General features: G+C 52.5%; 1 protein-coding gene across 4 annotated transcripts in view; it reads right to left on the reverse strand.

Annotated features, from left to right (window-relative positions):
* Positions 1–16,447, reverse strand: part of ECE1 (endothelin converting enzyme 1) — a 132,270-nt gene that overhangs the window by 43,119 nt on the left and 72,704 nt on the right. For all 4 annotated transcript variants that reach the window (XM_025379830.1, XM_025379814.1, XM_025379840.1 and 1 more), the window contains exons 4-6: positions 14,788–15,000; positions 2,425–2,546; positions 850–996 (exon numbers count right to left, since the gene is read on the reverse strand). In XM_025379830.1, the coding sequence (XP_025235615.1) occupies positions 850–996; positions 2,425–2,546; positions 14,788–15,000 (482 nt within the window). The remainder of the gene's footprint in view (positions 1–849; positions 997–2,424; positions 2,547–14,787; positions 15,001–16,447) is intronic.

A 16,447-nucleotide genomic window follows, 5' to 3' on the forward strand; every position in this document is an offset into this window, starting at 1 on the left:
TGAGAGGTTGAGGCACTTGCCCATGGTCACCCAGTGAGTGAATGGTAGAGATGGGCTGGGAACTCAGTCTTTAGGATCCCCAGCCTGGGTTTCTTACTTCTGCATCAGAGGTTGGGGCAGACCGGTGTTGGAGCTCCCCTGGGCAGGCTGACCCTCTGTCTGGGGCATGCTCTGACAGGGAGAGATGGATTCAAAACCATTCCAAGAAGAGTCACAAAGAGCAGACGCTAAGGAGGGGGAAACCAGGATGTGTGTTCAGCTGTGTCCAGGAGTTGACAGTCGCCCTTGGGGTCCACGGAAACTCATCAGCACCCGAAGGTTCAGCTCTGTACAGTGCCCATCTACACAAAGCCAGCAGCCTGCAAAGATCTCACCAATGAGGCCGGGCGTGGTGGCTCACGCCTGTAATCCCAGCACTTTGGGAGGCTGAGGTGGGTGGATCATGAGGTCAGGAGATCGAGACCATCCTTGCTAACACAGTGAAACCCTGTCTCTACTAAAAAATACAAAAAAAATTAGCTGGGTGTGGTGGCGGGCGCCTGTAGTCCCAGCTACTCAGCTACTCAGAGGCTGAGGCAGGAGAATAGCATGAACCCAGGAGGCAGACCTTGCAGTGAGCAGAGATCATGCCACTGCACTCCAGCCTGGACGACAGAGCGAGACTCTGTCTCAAAAAAAAAAAAAAAAGAGATCTCACCAATGGGGCCTCTGGAAATAACCCACGCTCAGAAACTAGAAGACTGCCCTCCCACCCAGTGCAAGTCTCTCTCCTACGCCAGGGCCCACTAAACTCAAAACAGGAAGAGGTCGTGCTCACACCCCCGACCGCTGTGTTTCAAGCTAGCTCACCTGGATCACGTTGCTGTTGGAGTTCTTGGAATCGGCACTGACGTAAACAGAGAAGAAGGGTGAGGTGCGGTAGTGGGCAGTGACCACCTGCAGGGTGTCCTGGAAGTTGTCCTTGGCCCAGGGACCTGTGATGTTCCAGCCCCCAAGCTGTGGGGAGGGAGAGCAGGCAGGGAGGTGATGAGGTGGCGGGGAGACCCAGATGTGAATTCTGGTTCTGCAGCTGACTTGCTCTGTGGCCCTGCAGCAGTCACCTGACCTTTCTGAGCCTCAAGAGCAAAGGAAAGGATTGGTCTTCACTGGGGGTTTCCGACCCATGGGCTGGAGACCCACGGATGGAGCAAAGGCTTATCCTAGACAAGCCAGGCATGAATCCAGCCGCTCCCTAGGTGGCTGGGATGAGAATGGGAAAGAGACTTTTCCTGGTTCACAGTTTATATTTTGGATAATGAATTGTGTGAATGTGATTATATCAAAACATAAATTCAACTGTGCCTCTGGGGAAAAAAAAAGGCTCCACATGTTTAAGAAGGTTGGTAAACTATGGTCTACTTTAGTCTCAAAGTTGGGGTTAAAAAAAATTTTTTTTTGAGATGGAGTCTCACTCTTGTTTCCCAGGCTGGAGTGCAGTGGGGCCATCACAGCTCACTGCAGCCTCCACCTCCTGGGCTCAGGCCATCCTCTCACCTCAGCCTCCCAAGTAGCTATGACTACAGGTGTGTATCACCACACCTGGCTAATTTTTAACTTTTTTTGGAGAGATGGGGTCTTGCTATGTTGCCCAGGCTGGTCTTAAACTCCTGGCTTCAAGTGATCCTCCCACCTCAGCCTCCCGAGAAAGTTGGGATTTAAAAAAAAATCTCCCTGGTCTTCCCTGGTTTGGCCCATGGGACCTGTCCAGAAAGGAGGGGACTAGCCCAGTCCCCAGCGTGTGCAGCCACTAACCCTGCTGCAATGCTTTCCTGGAGCCAAGCTAAGAGGCGAGGCGGTCCAGGGAACACGAGGCAGGCAGAAAACATCCACGGACACCTTCTGTCTGCACCGGGGAGCCTCGGAGTCCGGGAGGTGCCCAAGAAAGCAGGAAAGATGTCTTCGCCTGCTCAGGAGGAAGCAGGTATAGGAGAGTGGCCTGGGTCCCTGCTCACAGGGAGGGCTCTTGTTCTGGGCCAAGACTCTCTGTGGGTCTTTCTGGAACAGGCACACACCCCTCCACACACACACACATAACCCCTGAGGAAAAAGCAGCAGCAACGTGGAGGAATATTTTCCCTCTAAACATGGCCCCTGTCCCACACACAGATGCACAGAGAGACACACAGACAGATGACAGACATCCACAACAGATGCTGACACACACCCTCACACAGACACATGCACAGACATCCCACCCACGCAGCTACGCAATGTGCTCACACTCACATGCGCTCTCACACACTTGCTCTCTCTCTCTGTCTTTCTCTCGGTGCTACCGGCTGGAGGTATGAGGTGGGCCAGTGGTACCAGAGGACTGGAGTGGAAGCCAGGGGGTGGGTAGGTGGCATGGGCCGGGGCTGGGGAGGGAGAGCCTGAGGGACTCACCCTCTCAATCAACTCCATTAGAGGTTTGGCCCTGAGCTCCTCGATCCTGGTCTCGTTCATGCACGCACGGTAGTACACTTGCGCCTTTCTCTCTGCCTCGCTCACGCTGGCCGTGGAGTTTTCTGGAACAACACACAGTGGAGTCTGCAATGTGGCCCCACTTGCCCACTGGGTGGCTTCAGGGCAGTCCCTCTTTTCAGAGCCTTGGTGTTCTCAGCTGCAAAGGAGCTCTGACATCCGCCTGTCGGGGTGGTGGTGAGGAATGCCATCACCACGGGTACATGAGGGCCCTGGGGCAGAGCCTGGTAAGCTGGAGGCGCTCCCGAAATTTTGCTGACTAAAGAAAAAGAGTGTACCGCGTTTCTCTCCCTCTGCCGGCCGGGTTCACAGACGTGTCCCCGCGTTGGCCGCACGTGCCCACCAGCAGGACAGCGTGCTTCCCCTGCGGATAATGTGTGGTACGAACACCCCTGCCCGGTGCATGGGACAGAGGCCAGTCCTGGTTTTCTGATACCAGATGACCTTTCTTGTGATAAAGACTGAAGTTGGATGGAAACTCAAAAGGCTCATTCATTTTGAATTTACTTTTCGCTTCCTCCTTGGAGGGGCTGGGCACGTTCACCAGGCTTACAGCCAACTCCTGGGGCCGTTTTCCACCACCCTTGCCAACTCCAGCAAGCAGCATCTCCCTTCTGCAGTGGCTTCTCAGACCTTACCCCGGACACCCCGGAGATTCCTTTCCCTTCTCCCTCACCTCAGTGTCCTGGTCCAGATGCCACCTGCTTAAGGCAATGCTCTGGTGGGTGCACCTGGTGAAGATGACCACTTCCTGCTGCTCAAGTCCACCAGAGACACACTAAACACTGGGGCTCTGTGCCCGAGCCTTCTTCTCAGAGCCCTGCTCCAGACTATGCTGGATTCTCCAACCCCCTCAATTCCATCTGTCCCTCTTGCCTCCTCTGGGACACTCTTCACTGCTCCCTCATTTCATGTTCATTTCTCTCTGACCCTGAAGCCCCTTCCTTTGCCTCCTTCAAGGATCCCTCAAAGCCCGGCGCCTTCGCAAAGACTTTCCTGGCAGAACTGTATCCATCCACCCGCTGCCCAGATACTAGATGCTTACTCTATGTTAGACCCTGTGCAAGCTGTGAGACAGAAGAGAAACCGTCTCTGTCCCCAAAGAGCTTCTGTATGGCACCCTGTTAAAATCCTACTCAACCTCAAGGCCTCCATGGGGACACCTTTTCAATGAGGCCTCTCCTAAGATGCTCATTCCCAGAGGCGCTCACCGCTCTGCGTACCTGTGTCCACCATTAGACCATGAGCTCCCTGGGGCAGAAAGTAGGTCTTATTTATGCCTGTAAAATTGAGAGCCCAGCCCTGTGCCTGGCACCCAGCAGAAACTCAAAGAAATGACCACAAGACACAACAGTGCTGTGAACAACGCACGTGGCTATGGAACACAGAGGAAAGTCACTCCCTTCGGAGGGGTGGGGAGAAGGGGGTCTCCAGAGGGCGTTCCATTTGAACTGGTTCTGAAAGTTGAAGTGGTTCACCAGGTGGAAGGCAGGGGAGAGGGCACTGGGTTGCGCAGAGCAGGACAAGACAGTGTGGGGACAAGCAGGGATGCCTAAAAGGGCAGGCGGGCTGCTTGGAGAAAAGAAATCTGTCTGGCACAGCCACTTGGAGCAAAGGACATGAGTCACTTCCTGGCCAGTCTTTCATCAGCTTTCCCAGCCTCACCCCGAGAGCTCCCTGCCCCCCGATTCCCACCATGAATAGCACCACGGCTTTCACTGGTCAGAGCATCAAGCCCCAGTCTTGCTGACCGGGGTGATGGCCCTGAAAGGGGGACGGGACCAGTTTGGGGCCAGTCTGAAAGAAGACACAGAGACAAGAGAGCCCCTTGAGAGACAGGGTCAGGGGCCTGAAAGAGGGGCTATGGAGGGTTTACACAGCCCTGGAGACCACAGGCTACTGTGTTGCCAAGTGCTGGAAACATCTGCATGTCCCCCAGGCACCAGGGCAGCTCCAGCTCGGAGAAGAGGACTCTGTGAGGGGAGGGCGGAAATGGGGAAGCTGGGATACAGAGGATCAGGGAGAGCAAAAGGGGAGTGCCTCGCCCCTCCCAGGGCCTCGTTCCTATGGCAACGCTCCCAGTGACGCTCTTGGAAGAAAAAGCAGGAGAATCGTCATTGCTCACCAGGCCTCAGACGCAGCGTCTCACCCTCTACATCTGGCTCCGGCCACAGCCCTGAAATGCCAGGGTCAGCGCTGGGGAAGGCACGCTGTGTGCTCTGGCCCATGAGCGAGCCTGGCATCTCCCCCCCCCAAGGCCACCAAGATAAGAGACCTAAAGAAAGGCTCCCAGGAGCAGCCTGGCTGTGCTAATCACAGCGAGTTCCCAGGCCCTCTTCCTAACACCTGTCCTCAAGCCCCGAATCATCACCGGAGGGAGGAGTGCCTCCTTCAGTCACAGCCTCCCTTGCTCCTTTGCTGAGAGGCTGCCCCAGGCCAGGTTCAAACTCCATTCCTTTGGCCCCCCACCACCTGGGTGCCAAGCTCACTTGCTTTCCCACATTGTTTACAAAGTTCCTTTTGCCTGGCAGCCGCCAGGGGTGTGGGGGACAGTGGCCAACGTAACTGGAGGCCTGTCCACGTGAGGCACGCAGCGTGGGGAGTGAGGCAGATGGCAGCCGAGGACTCACAGCAGCATCTGATTATGCACGGGGCGAATGCTGTGAGAAATCCCAGAGGCCTTGAGCGGGAGGGCGGGAGGAGACCAGGACAGCCAAGCAAGGCCCCGAGGAAGCTTCGCTTGAGCTTCGGGCTGAAGGATGAACTCAATGTGGAGTAGAAGGAGGGGCTGTGCGTGGGCTGCCCCTCTGCCATTCCATGTCCCTGCAGCCCCAGAACCAGCCCTGGACAGGCACCTAGCAGGCCCCTAGCAACAGGTGGTGGCTGCAAGAACAGAGCCCAGTGTCCCTTTCTGGAGAGGAACGACACCATACCTAGAGGACGAGAGGGTAATGAAGCCAGGTGCCCACCTAAGATTTCCTTTCTTTTTTCTTTCTTTTTTTTTTTTTTGAGACAGAGTCTCCCTCTGTCACTAGGCTGGAGTGCAGGGGCGCAATCTCGGCTCACTGCAACCTCCGCTTCCTGGGTTCAAGCGATTCTCCTGCCTCAGCCTCCCGAGTAGCTGGAACTACAGGTGCGTGCCACCATGGCTGGCTAACTTTTGTATTTTTAGTAGAGACAAGGTTTCACCATGTTGGCCAGGACGGTCTCGATCTCTTGACCTCGTGATCCGCCCACCTCAGCCTCCCAAAATGTTGGGATTACAAGTGTGAGCCACCACGCCCGGCCAAGATTTCCTTTTTTTAAAAGGATATCAGGCCAGTGGGGCAGGAGTGGACGGGATGAGGGGGCCCCGCCAGGAGTTGGTGTTCACACCCGCTCCGTGTGTGTCATCAGTATCCCCACTGCCGATGCTGGCTGGGGCATGGGCCCTGGTAGAAGGTACGGTTCCTCTTCCTCCCCCTGGTTCCAGGAACCCATGGGGACAACCCACAGCACACTCTCCTACCTCTTCTTTTTCCTCCTCACTCAGGGGGCACCTACTACCCTGCAGGCTCCAGGGGACAAGGCCCCAAGGGAGGCTGCCAGGCAGGAGGCTGCTGCAGGGGGCCAGGTGAACGAAGGTGGGCGCTTGGCCAGGATGGTGGCAGAGAAGGGGGTGAGAAGTGTTTGGAACATGAGAGAAAGGAGAGCCAAGAATGGAGCCAAGTTTCCTTGGCCTGAGTGAGAAGCTGCTGACACTGGGGAATTGCAGCCTGAGGATAAGGGGTAGGCTTAGGAAGGAGCTTCAGTGCACACAGCTACTGCCTAAAGCTCAGCTCCAGAAACTCGAAGTTTGAGGCCTCTATGAGACACCCAAGGGGAGCCCTGGTCTGGGGAGTCTGTAGAGTGAGTTGTCTTGAACTCCTTTTAGTCCAAATTAGTCACTGGAATATACCAATTCCTTTTTTTTTTTTTGACACGGAGTCTCGCTCTGTCATCCAGGCTGGAGTGCAATGGCACGATCTCTGCTCACCGCAACCTCTGCCTCCTGGGTTCAAGTGATTCTCCTGCCTCAGCCTCCCGAGTAGCTGGGATGACAGGCAACCTCCGCCATGCCTGGCTAATTTTTGTATTTTTAGTAGAGACAGGGTTTCACTGTGTTGACCAGGCTGGTCTCAAACTCCCAACCTCAGGTGATCCGCCTGTCTCGGCCTCCCAAAGTGCTGGGATTACAGGTGTGAGCTGTCACACCTAGACCCAATTCCTCAAATTGGTCAGAGGGCTCTATATCATGCATCCCCAACGGGGGCAATATTGCCCCCAGGAATTTATTCTTGCAGAACAAAGCATCTTACTCTTTTTACTCTGTGTATATAGACCAAGAGCAGCAACAGACATTCAGAGTACCTGTGGCATTAACATTTCATGGAGGGATAAAATGATAACTGCAGGTTGAGAAATGAATGCCACCCTGGGTGACAGGATCTGTGCACCCACCTGTCTCCAGCTCCTGCCCCACATTCTTCTCCCCATGGCTGGATGGCCTCTTCTCTCCTTAACTCAAGTGTCTGCTCAGACGTCCCTTCTGAGAAAGCCCATCCCTTCCTGATCGCTGCAGCTACAATGGCCTCTTCCCTCTCTGGCCCCACGCCCTACTTGATGTTTTTGAGTCCTTCTCTTTACAATCCTATCATGTATTTAGTCATTCATTTGTTTACTGTCTGTCTTCCCTGCTGGAATGTAACTTCCACAAGAAAAGCCTGTCTTATTCCTACATAATCCCCAGCCCCGAGCAATGCCTGGCACACAGAAAGTGTCTGACGCATATAATCGGTGAGTGAGTAAAGGAATGAATGACAGAGAAAGATAGCACTACAGCCTGCAGGAGTGGCTGGGTTTCAAAGTGAAATGAGTGGCTCATGCCTGTAATCCTAGTACTTTGGGAGGCCAAGGTGGGCGGATCACTTGAGGTCAGGAGTTTGAGACCAACCTGGCCAACATGGTGAAACCCTGTCTCTACTGAAAGTACAAAAATTATCCGGGCGTGGTGGTGGGTGCTTGTAATCCCAGCTACTTGGCAGGCTGAGGCATAAGAATCGCTTGAACCCAGATGGCAGAGGTTGCAGCGAGCTGAGATCGTGCCACTGTACTCCAGCCTGGGCGACAGATCGAGACTTGGCCTCGAAACAAACAAACAAACAAAACAAAACAAAAAACAAAAAACAAAGTGAAATTAGGCACACACCTTTTTCTGAATAAGACAAAGGTCTCCAGGACTGTGCCAACCCTCCATAGCCCCTCGTTCAGGCCCCCAACCCTGCCTCTCACAGGTGCTCTTGTCTCGGTATCTTTTTTCAGACTAGCCCCAGGCTGGCCCCGTCCCCTTTCGGGGCTGTCACTCTGAGTTCAACAAGACTGGGGCTTGATGCTCTCTGGTCTCCTTTAAGACACCCCTTGCTCATGTTTACTTCCCAGAAGATTTCATGGAGGCAAAGCAGCAGCCAACCCCCAACAGTGTGGCTCCCAGCACGTGCTGGGGACACATTTTGGAGATGGTGGCACTTCCGCGGCCCCAGTGGTATGAAGACCTTTTGGCAGCCTAGGGCCAGACAACAGAGCTCCACAATGCCTAGGTACTTCCTTCCAGGGACCCTGAGTTCCAGAAGCTTCCTCAGTTCCCACCCCAAAGTCCCAGAGAGGAAGACAGAGCACCATTTCATCGGCTGCTTCTTCCTCTGGGAGTTTTCATTGGAACGCCCTCTCCACATCACTCCTCAGGGAGGAAACGAATGCCCAGGCAGGCAGAGCCGTGGGCTATGATAGGGGTGTCTGGGAATCCCCCACATGCTGCAGGAATAGGGGTGTCTGGGAATCGTGCTGCCTCCCTTGATGCAGTGGGACCATCTGGCCAGGAGCCTGTGGGGCCCTGACTCCACACCAGGGCAGGACCAGTGTTTATTTTAGATAAAACCAGAACCCGTTCAGTCACAGGCCTCAGGAGCCCCATCCTGTGCTGGGGGGAAGGGGTGCTGATAAATGAGACGCCTTGCTCTGCAAAACAAAAAGAATTCCACCACCACCACCGCTCACAGCGTCTACAGCAGACCCTGTGCTGCTGTCACAACCTCACCCTGGGCCCCTGAGGGAGATATCACCATCCCATTTCAGAGACAAGGAAAATGAGGCCCAGGTGGGTGAAGAAACTGGCCTATCAAGGCAGAGCTAGTGGGTAGCATGCTGGACTTCTAAGCCTTCCTAAGAAAGTGAACTGCTTCCTCTGTAGATGGGCATAGGCATGGCTGTGTGTGCATCTTGTCCTGACGATTTCCACAGTGGCTGTTATCACACTCCATTTACAAGTAAGAGGTTGGGTAACTCATCCAAGGTCGCAGGAGTGGCTGCAGCCAGGACTGGAGCCTAAGCCTTTTCCGCTTCCCTGTCCTTTCCTGCAGGTTGGCTCAGAAAACCAGAGGTGAACCTGAAGCAGCCCAGCTGCCCCTAAGAAGCCCTGGACACTCCCTCCCATCCTCACATTGTTGAGTCAATGCCATAATTTGAATGTGTCCCCTCCAAAATTCAAGTTGAAACTTAATCCTTGAGGAGCAATTTTAAGAGGTGAGGCCTTTAGGAAGTGATGAGGCCCTGAGGGCTCTGCCCTATGAATAGATTAGTGTCTTATAAAAGGGCTTGAGGGGGCCAGTTCCCCCCTCTTCGGTCCCTTATGCCATGTGAAGACACAGTTCATGGTGCCATCTTGGAAGCAGAGAGCAACCCTTAACAGAGACACTGAACGAGCCTGTGCCTTGATCTTGGACTTCACAGCATCCAGAACAGTGAGAAGTAAATTTCTGTTGTTTATAAATTATCCAGTGTATTAGTCTGTTTTCACGCTGCTGATACAGACATACCCAAGACTGGGCAATTTAAAAAATAAAGAGCTTTAATGGACTTACACTTCCACGTGGCTGGGGAGGCCTCACCATCATGGTGGAAGGCAAGGAGGAGCAAGTCACGTCTTACATGGATGGCAACAGGCAGAGACAGAGGCTGTGCAGGGGAATTCCGTTTTTAAAACCATCAGATCTTGTGAGACTTATTCACTATCACAAGAACAGCATGGGAAAGAGCCTCCCCCATGAGTCAATGACTTCCCACTGGGTTCTTGCCACAAAATGTGGGAATTGAGGGAGCTACAATTCAGGATGAGATTTGGGTGGGGACACAGCCAAACCATATCATCCAGTCTGTGGTATTTTGTTACAATAGCACAAACAGACTAAGAATCAATCAATCCACATAAGCATTCCCTAAACAGGAAGGCAGCACCCACTCCTGTAGACACCATACTGGATAGAAAGCACTCATGATGCAGATCCTGTCCATAGATGGCTTCCTTCCAATATGCACAGGAAGATCAAACTCAATTAGACAGCAGGTATTGGGAAAACATGTCAAAATAAAAATACAAGAGATGTCACAGGGTGACATCATTAACTGCCACATCACCGACATGGACACATGTAATGCTATTGGAATACTGTGTGTGTATCTCCCAGGGAGACCAGAAGGCAGACTGCTAGTTTTTTCTTTATGGAATCTGTGTTGCTTGAATTGTCACAATAAGCATGCATTGATCTTTTTTGTATGCATTCATCTTACAGTATAAAATACAGTAAAGCAAACACGACAGGTGCACACAGTGTAACTGTAGCTCAAGCCTAGAAAGGCCGTTTGGTAGCCACAGAAGACAATGGGGGCAGCAGGTTTCAGAAAAGTCTTGGAGGCTTTGGAGGGGGTGGTGTAGGCACTGTAGCTGGTGGAATAATCCGAGCCACAAGCACAGTTGGAAAGCCCAAGGCAGGGCCAAGTCTAAGGGCTGAAGGGGCTGGCTGTTTCCTTCCTCTGATGAGGTGAGGCCACTACTCTCATTTCCCCAAAACCTAGGAGGACAGCCCATGCTGGCCACTTTGGGGAGCGGCAGAGTGAAGTGCGACGCATCTGTGTGTCCTGCAGCTGAGGTCACCATCCCCAGCTGGCAGACTGCCAGGTCATGCCAAGGTGGCACCTGGCCTAGTTCGGCCCACCTGCTACAGATCTGCCTGGATTGTCTCTGAGGAGGCTAGCATGAATTCACCTGGCAGAGAAATGCATGGCTTGCCCAAGGTCACACAAGCAGATGGTAACAGCTATCCTGCCGGACCGGCTGACACAATCCACACTGGCACTCTAAATGTCCCTTCTCCCCTCTCTGCCTAGAGGGAAGCCCTCCCCTCAGCAGGCTGGAGTGGCCTGGGCACCTCCGGCTTGTTCCCATGCCCATCAGCTCTGGCTTCTTTCCGAGGCCTGCTGGCTGACCCCTTTGTCTTGGAGAGGCTGAACCCAGCCTGGCCTTAAGCCCAAGAATGCACTGGCCCACACTCCTGCATTTTTTTGCCACCCACTCACCTGCCATCTGCCTTTTCAGGAGTTTCCATGTATCAAAATCCCCAGGTATCAAGCTCAAAGTTGAGGGGCCATTTCCAGACTAGTTCCGAGGAGTGAGCCTTTGGGGAGGGGACCCCAGGATATGACTTCTGGGGAAGCCCCTAGTCAATATGACATGGGGGTGACCCCAGCTCCTGTGTTCATTGGACCTGGGCTGGGGCTTGGCTGACCTGGGCTGAGAGCTCAGTGAAGCAGCCGCTGGGGAAAGGAGGCAGGCAAACCACACTTCTTGGCTGCTCTCCCCACCAGCAGTGCCGACCCAGGGCCTCTCCCCGCTGAATCTGACAGTGGAGTGAGTAGAGAAAGAACACAAGCTTTGAGGCCCCACAAGTCTGGGTCTAATCCCAGCCTCACCATTTCCTAGGAAATACATTTCCTTCATATTCATGAGTCTCATCTGTAAAATGGGCAAATATAGCCTACTCCATGAGTTTACTATGAGAGTTCAATGAAACAATACAAGTGAGATACTCAGTGTGTCACAGGTTCCTGATAACACAGCTTCCTGCACCTCCTTCCTGATAACTGGGTCTACACACCAGTGCTTCTCTAATAAATAAGCAATAATGACTCTGTTCTTTGCCCATCCCATTAACCCTTAGAGCATCCCTACTAATGATCTGAGTTTCAGTTAGTTCCCACTTTATAGGTGATGAGCCGAGGACCTAAAAATCTGGGTGACCTCTCTGCAGTCATACAGCTTGTTTGTAAGAAGTCTTGGTTGGAACTCATCTACCACCACCAAGGAGGGCAGCTGTGCTTTGCTGAGCACCTACTAGGTGCCAGGCTAGTATTCCGGTGTATTCCGGTGCTGAGCACTTTGAATCAACCCAGGCAAGTCAACACTCACAGTAAATGCACGTGTGAGGAGGCAACATTATCCCGATCGCACAGATAATCAAACCAAGTGGGAGGGAAGCCAGGCCACTTGTCCAAGGCCACACGGGTGATAAGCAGCTAGCACACCAGGGCTGCTTGACTTCAAAACTCTGCGGTCTGGCCTCCTGGTATCACTGGACCCTGGACTCGGGGTCAGGGTTGAACGCATGATTCTGGGTTGTTCCATGGCCCATTTGATGCAGCTCCCCACCCACGGCTTAATCCTCAGGAACGGTGGGGATGGACTCAATCTTGGCCCAGACCTAAGGTTCTCCCAATGAGAACCAGCCCCAGAACCAGTCAGATCAGAACCCCTAAGATGCACAAGAGCCCGTTCTGGGCCTCACTGGGAAGCTAGAGGGCCTGACCGCTGTCCTGCCCCATCCTCTCTAAACGCTAACTGCTCCCCAGAGAGTGAGCCCCTCACCATTTTGGACTGGTGGTATGTCCTTGACAAAGTCACTTAACTTATGGGAGCCTCAGTTTCTGCATCTACAAAATGGGAACAACAATTCTGAAGTCTGGGGTTGTGAGGATTAAGGAGGCAGTGGCTGTAAAGAGCCTGGAACAGTGCACAGCACACGGCGGACATCCATGTCTCTCCTTCCTTCAGGCCCTCAGGCTCTGCGTTCCCTGCAGGTTCTTGCAGGCACTGCGGAAAGGGAGCTATGTCTGTCCCTTGTACCTGAAGGAGGTGGTGTGGGACAGGGGAAAGGGCACACAAGGCATCAGATAAGTCTCAGCTCTGCCACTCACTAGCCTATGATGAGGACCTCTCCAGATCTCGCTTTCCTCGTCTACCAATGGAGTGACCACCACCTTCCCAGATTCCACCCTGCAGGATCAAATGGGATGGCATCTCTCTGTAACCAGTCAAATGCTGTGCAAAGGTCAAGGATGAATAATAACAGTTACATCAATACAAACAGCAGCCACCACGACATGCCAGGCCTAGGCATGGTTTAAATACATTTAAATGTATTTCCCATTTAATTTTCAAAATTCAGAGGAGGCATGGTTCCCACTGTACTAATGAGAAAACAAGCCAGGGAGGTGATGTAATTGATCCAAGACCTTATAGTAAGTGGCAGAGTCCAGATTTGAACCCAGGTCCTGGTGACTCTGAAGCAGAGGAACCGACCCACCTTGTTATACTACCTGGACTAGGGGCCCTGCCAAGCCCCCGGCTGTGATGTTAGGCACTGGACAAGGGACGTCCTTGAGTTCCAGTCTTGCAATGACAGACATATTTGCCTTTTAAGCATCTGGTTCTAAAATGAAAAGTTACACCCCCTTTCGAAGGCACTTTGGTGGCATAAAGCAGGCAGGGGGACATCTCAGGCTGGGGCTTTCCTGCTTCAGACACACTGAGCTTCAACCCCAGATCCATACGCACCACCCTGCCCATCCTCGGGGAGTTAGGCGGGAGGTGGCTGCTGCTGCTGCCTGGGGAGCTGCGGGAGGCCAGGAGAAAGGGTGCGTGTGTTTTACCTACTGCAGCTCTGCCCTGTGGGGCTAGGGCAGGAAAGAAAGAAAAGGTCTCCTTCACCCGGTTTGCCTACTTTCCCTGTAATCTAAAAGACTCAGTTACCTTAAATTGATAAATGTCCATTTAGAATTATTTCCTGTCTCTTAAGATTTCTGTCCCTTTAAGAAGATCTGTCCCCTTTTGAGTATCTTCTGTTGCACCTATCTACCTTTGAATAGCTTAAAGATTTTTAAAACAGTAAGTATTTGTGTGATCTAGGTTCTCTTGTTGATGGCTAAATTGACTGGCTTTTCAGAATCCAGCCTCTCCCAGCATTTAGGGTCCCAGGACGGAGCAGCGGACAGCAGGGGAGGGAGACAGCCATGGTCCCAGCTGTGCAGGGGTTCAGGTGAGCAGCTTTGTGGTACAGCACGGGTGTCGTGATTTCACACCAGAGGAGGAGCCCAGTGGGCAGCCGGGAATTCAACAAACATTAACTAAGGATACAGCTGCAAACAAGACAACGTGGAGCTCTAATCTGAGGATAAAACCATCCACACAGGGGTGAACTAGAGGTGCCCAAGGCCTAGTGAAGTGCAAAGAGAACTCTGACCAGATGGCTTACCATGCAAGCCCGATTACCATGAGGCTAAGGATGATTCCCGCCTACACTGAATAACTAACTCTCTGATGAGCTGTTGTTAGAACTTTCATTGGATCACAACCTTAGAATCTGATCTAGTGTGTTCAGTCCCAATCCCTTTTGCTCACAACTTTCAAAACTCGCAGTCAATACTAGTCAAAAGCTATGACAAGCTTGAAGCCACAAAAGTAACGAACACAGCCACCAGTTCTTGTGTACACCCTACGTGCCACACACACCATGCTAATGCTTCACACATGAGAGCTCTAGTTCTCAAAACTCTGTAGCTTGGATCTTATTAGTCTCATTTTACAGATGAAGAAACTGAGGTTCAGAGATACATGACTTAGGATCATACAATGAATGAGAGCAGATATTCTAACCCAGATTCACCTACTCCCAAGTCTATGGTCTTCCATTCTGCCAGGCGCCTCTTTTCTTATTTTTTAGACAGAATCTCACTCTGTTGCCCAGGTTGGAGTGCAGTGGCGTGGTCTCGGCTCACTGCAACCTCTGCCTCCCAGTTTCAAGCAATTCTTCTGCCTCAGCCTCCCAAGTACTACAGGCGCATGCCACCATACCTAGCTAATTTTTGTATTTTTAGTAGAGACAGGGTTTTGCCATGTTGGCCAGGCTGGTCTGGAAGTCCAGGTCTCAAGTGATCCACCCACCTCGGCCTCTCGAAGTGCTGGGATTATAGGTGTGAGCCACCACACACGGCCCATCCTGCCAACCTCCTCCTTTAAGCAGGTGTGGTTGGGAAGCCGGCTGGACCAGCTGACAGCTCCCTGCTGTGGCCCATTCATTGGTCTCCATGCTAGATGCTTACCGAGGAGGTGCTTGATGATCGCCTGGTTGTGTTCCCAGAGGTTGCTGAAGGTCCCCCAGCGTGAGTGGCCATCAGGGACCGGGTTGGCTTTGATCCAGCCCCCACAGGCATAGCTGAAGAAGTCATGGCAGGGGTCCACTGTGGGGTCCATGGAGCTCAAGATGGAGCTGGTCACTGAGACACAAGCTTCGCTCAGGCACACAGAAGGGGATCCTGCAAGGGGTCAAGGACAAGAGGCCAGTGAAGGGCAAGCAGAGAAGCAGCAGGGAGGGCAGAGAAGCAGCAGGGAGGGCAGAGAAGGCGGCTTGGGGCCCAGTGGTCACATGTCCCACCCCAGCCCTGACCACACAGATTTGGAACTGAATGGTCACTAGAGCCCTACAGAGAAATGATTTCCGCCCATTTAAAATTTGCTGGCTTATAACACAAGACTTCTATTCAGCTGTCTAAAATCCTTCTTACGGCTAACAGGTACCCAGAACCCAGGTGTTTCTCTTAACCAACCTTTTCCTCCATAAATATTCATTGACTCTTTATTATTCCTTGATGCTCAACAAATTTATTCATTCATGCATGCATTCATTTATTCAGCAAGCTAATGACTATCTTCCAGGTTCTTTGCTGTGTCTAGAGTGCATGTGTGTGCGTGTGTGCATTCTCCTGCATGAAAGTGTGCGCCCATGCCCGTGTGTGTGTGTGTGTGTGTAGGGTACTGGGGTACTGGGCATAAAAAGGCAGAGTCCTTTAATCCAAGAGCTAACAATTCAGTTGGGGATATACACATAAATCAAAAGGGAACAGTAGGAGAAATGTCTGTCCTTCTTTCTGCAAAAATAAACTGAACATTTACTATGTGCCAAAAGGGTGATGTAGACAGTATGGACGACAGGACATAGGCAGGAGGAAAGCCTATTAGGAATAGAAGGAGGAAACAGGAAAAATCACTCCTGCGTACAAGCAGGAGAGTGCGTACAAGCAGGAGAGTGCGTACAAGCAGGAGAGTGCATACAAGCAGGAGAGTGTGTACAAGCAGGAAAGTGCGTGACTTCAAGGAATCCTCAAAAACCCAAAGGCTAAACAACCCTGAGAGACTGGTTTGCCAGAGGCAAGAGGAAAGGGCCAGAGCCCAACCTCAATGTTGGCGGCTGAGCTCTCCCAAAGGACCCAAAGCCTGGGTGGCCTGCGCAGAGGCCTGGCCTGAGGCAGCAACACGAAGCTGACTGTGCAGGACCGAGAATCACAGGCCCAGTCCCATCATCCATCCACCCAGGCTGTGCTGATGACCAAAGGGACTTTACTGAATGTGGCCATGCACTGGGCACTTTGCACACACTCAGGATCTCATTTTAACTCATTACAAGCCATCAGCTGCAGGCATCGTCTCCCTGGTTAAAGATGAGGAAACTGAGGGAGTGAATGGAACAAGGTTGCCCAGCTATGCGGGAGGGAGGAGAGCTGAGAGCTGGGCCCAGGTCTGTCTCAGTCCAGCCATGCCAAGGCTGTGTTTTTCTGCTTTCCTTCCCCACCTCTTTGCCAGTCACACCAGGGGCTGGTGCAGCCTGACTGCTGAGATCTGTTTCCCCACCACACAGGGAGGCAGTAAGGCAGGGTGGGCTTTGGAGGCCACCAGACCTGGGTTCAAATCCAGCTTTCTACTTTT

Source organism: Theropithecus gelada, chromosome 1, assembly GCF_003255815.1.
Source record: "Theropithecus gelada isolate Dixy chromosome 1, Tgel_1.0, whole genome shotgun sequence".
Taxonomy (NCBI): domain Eukaryota; kingdom Metazoa; phylum Chordata; class Mammalia; order Primates; family Cercopithecidae; genus Theropithecus; species Theropithecus gelada.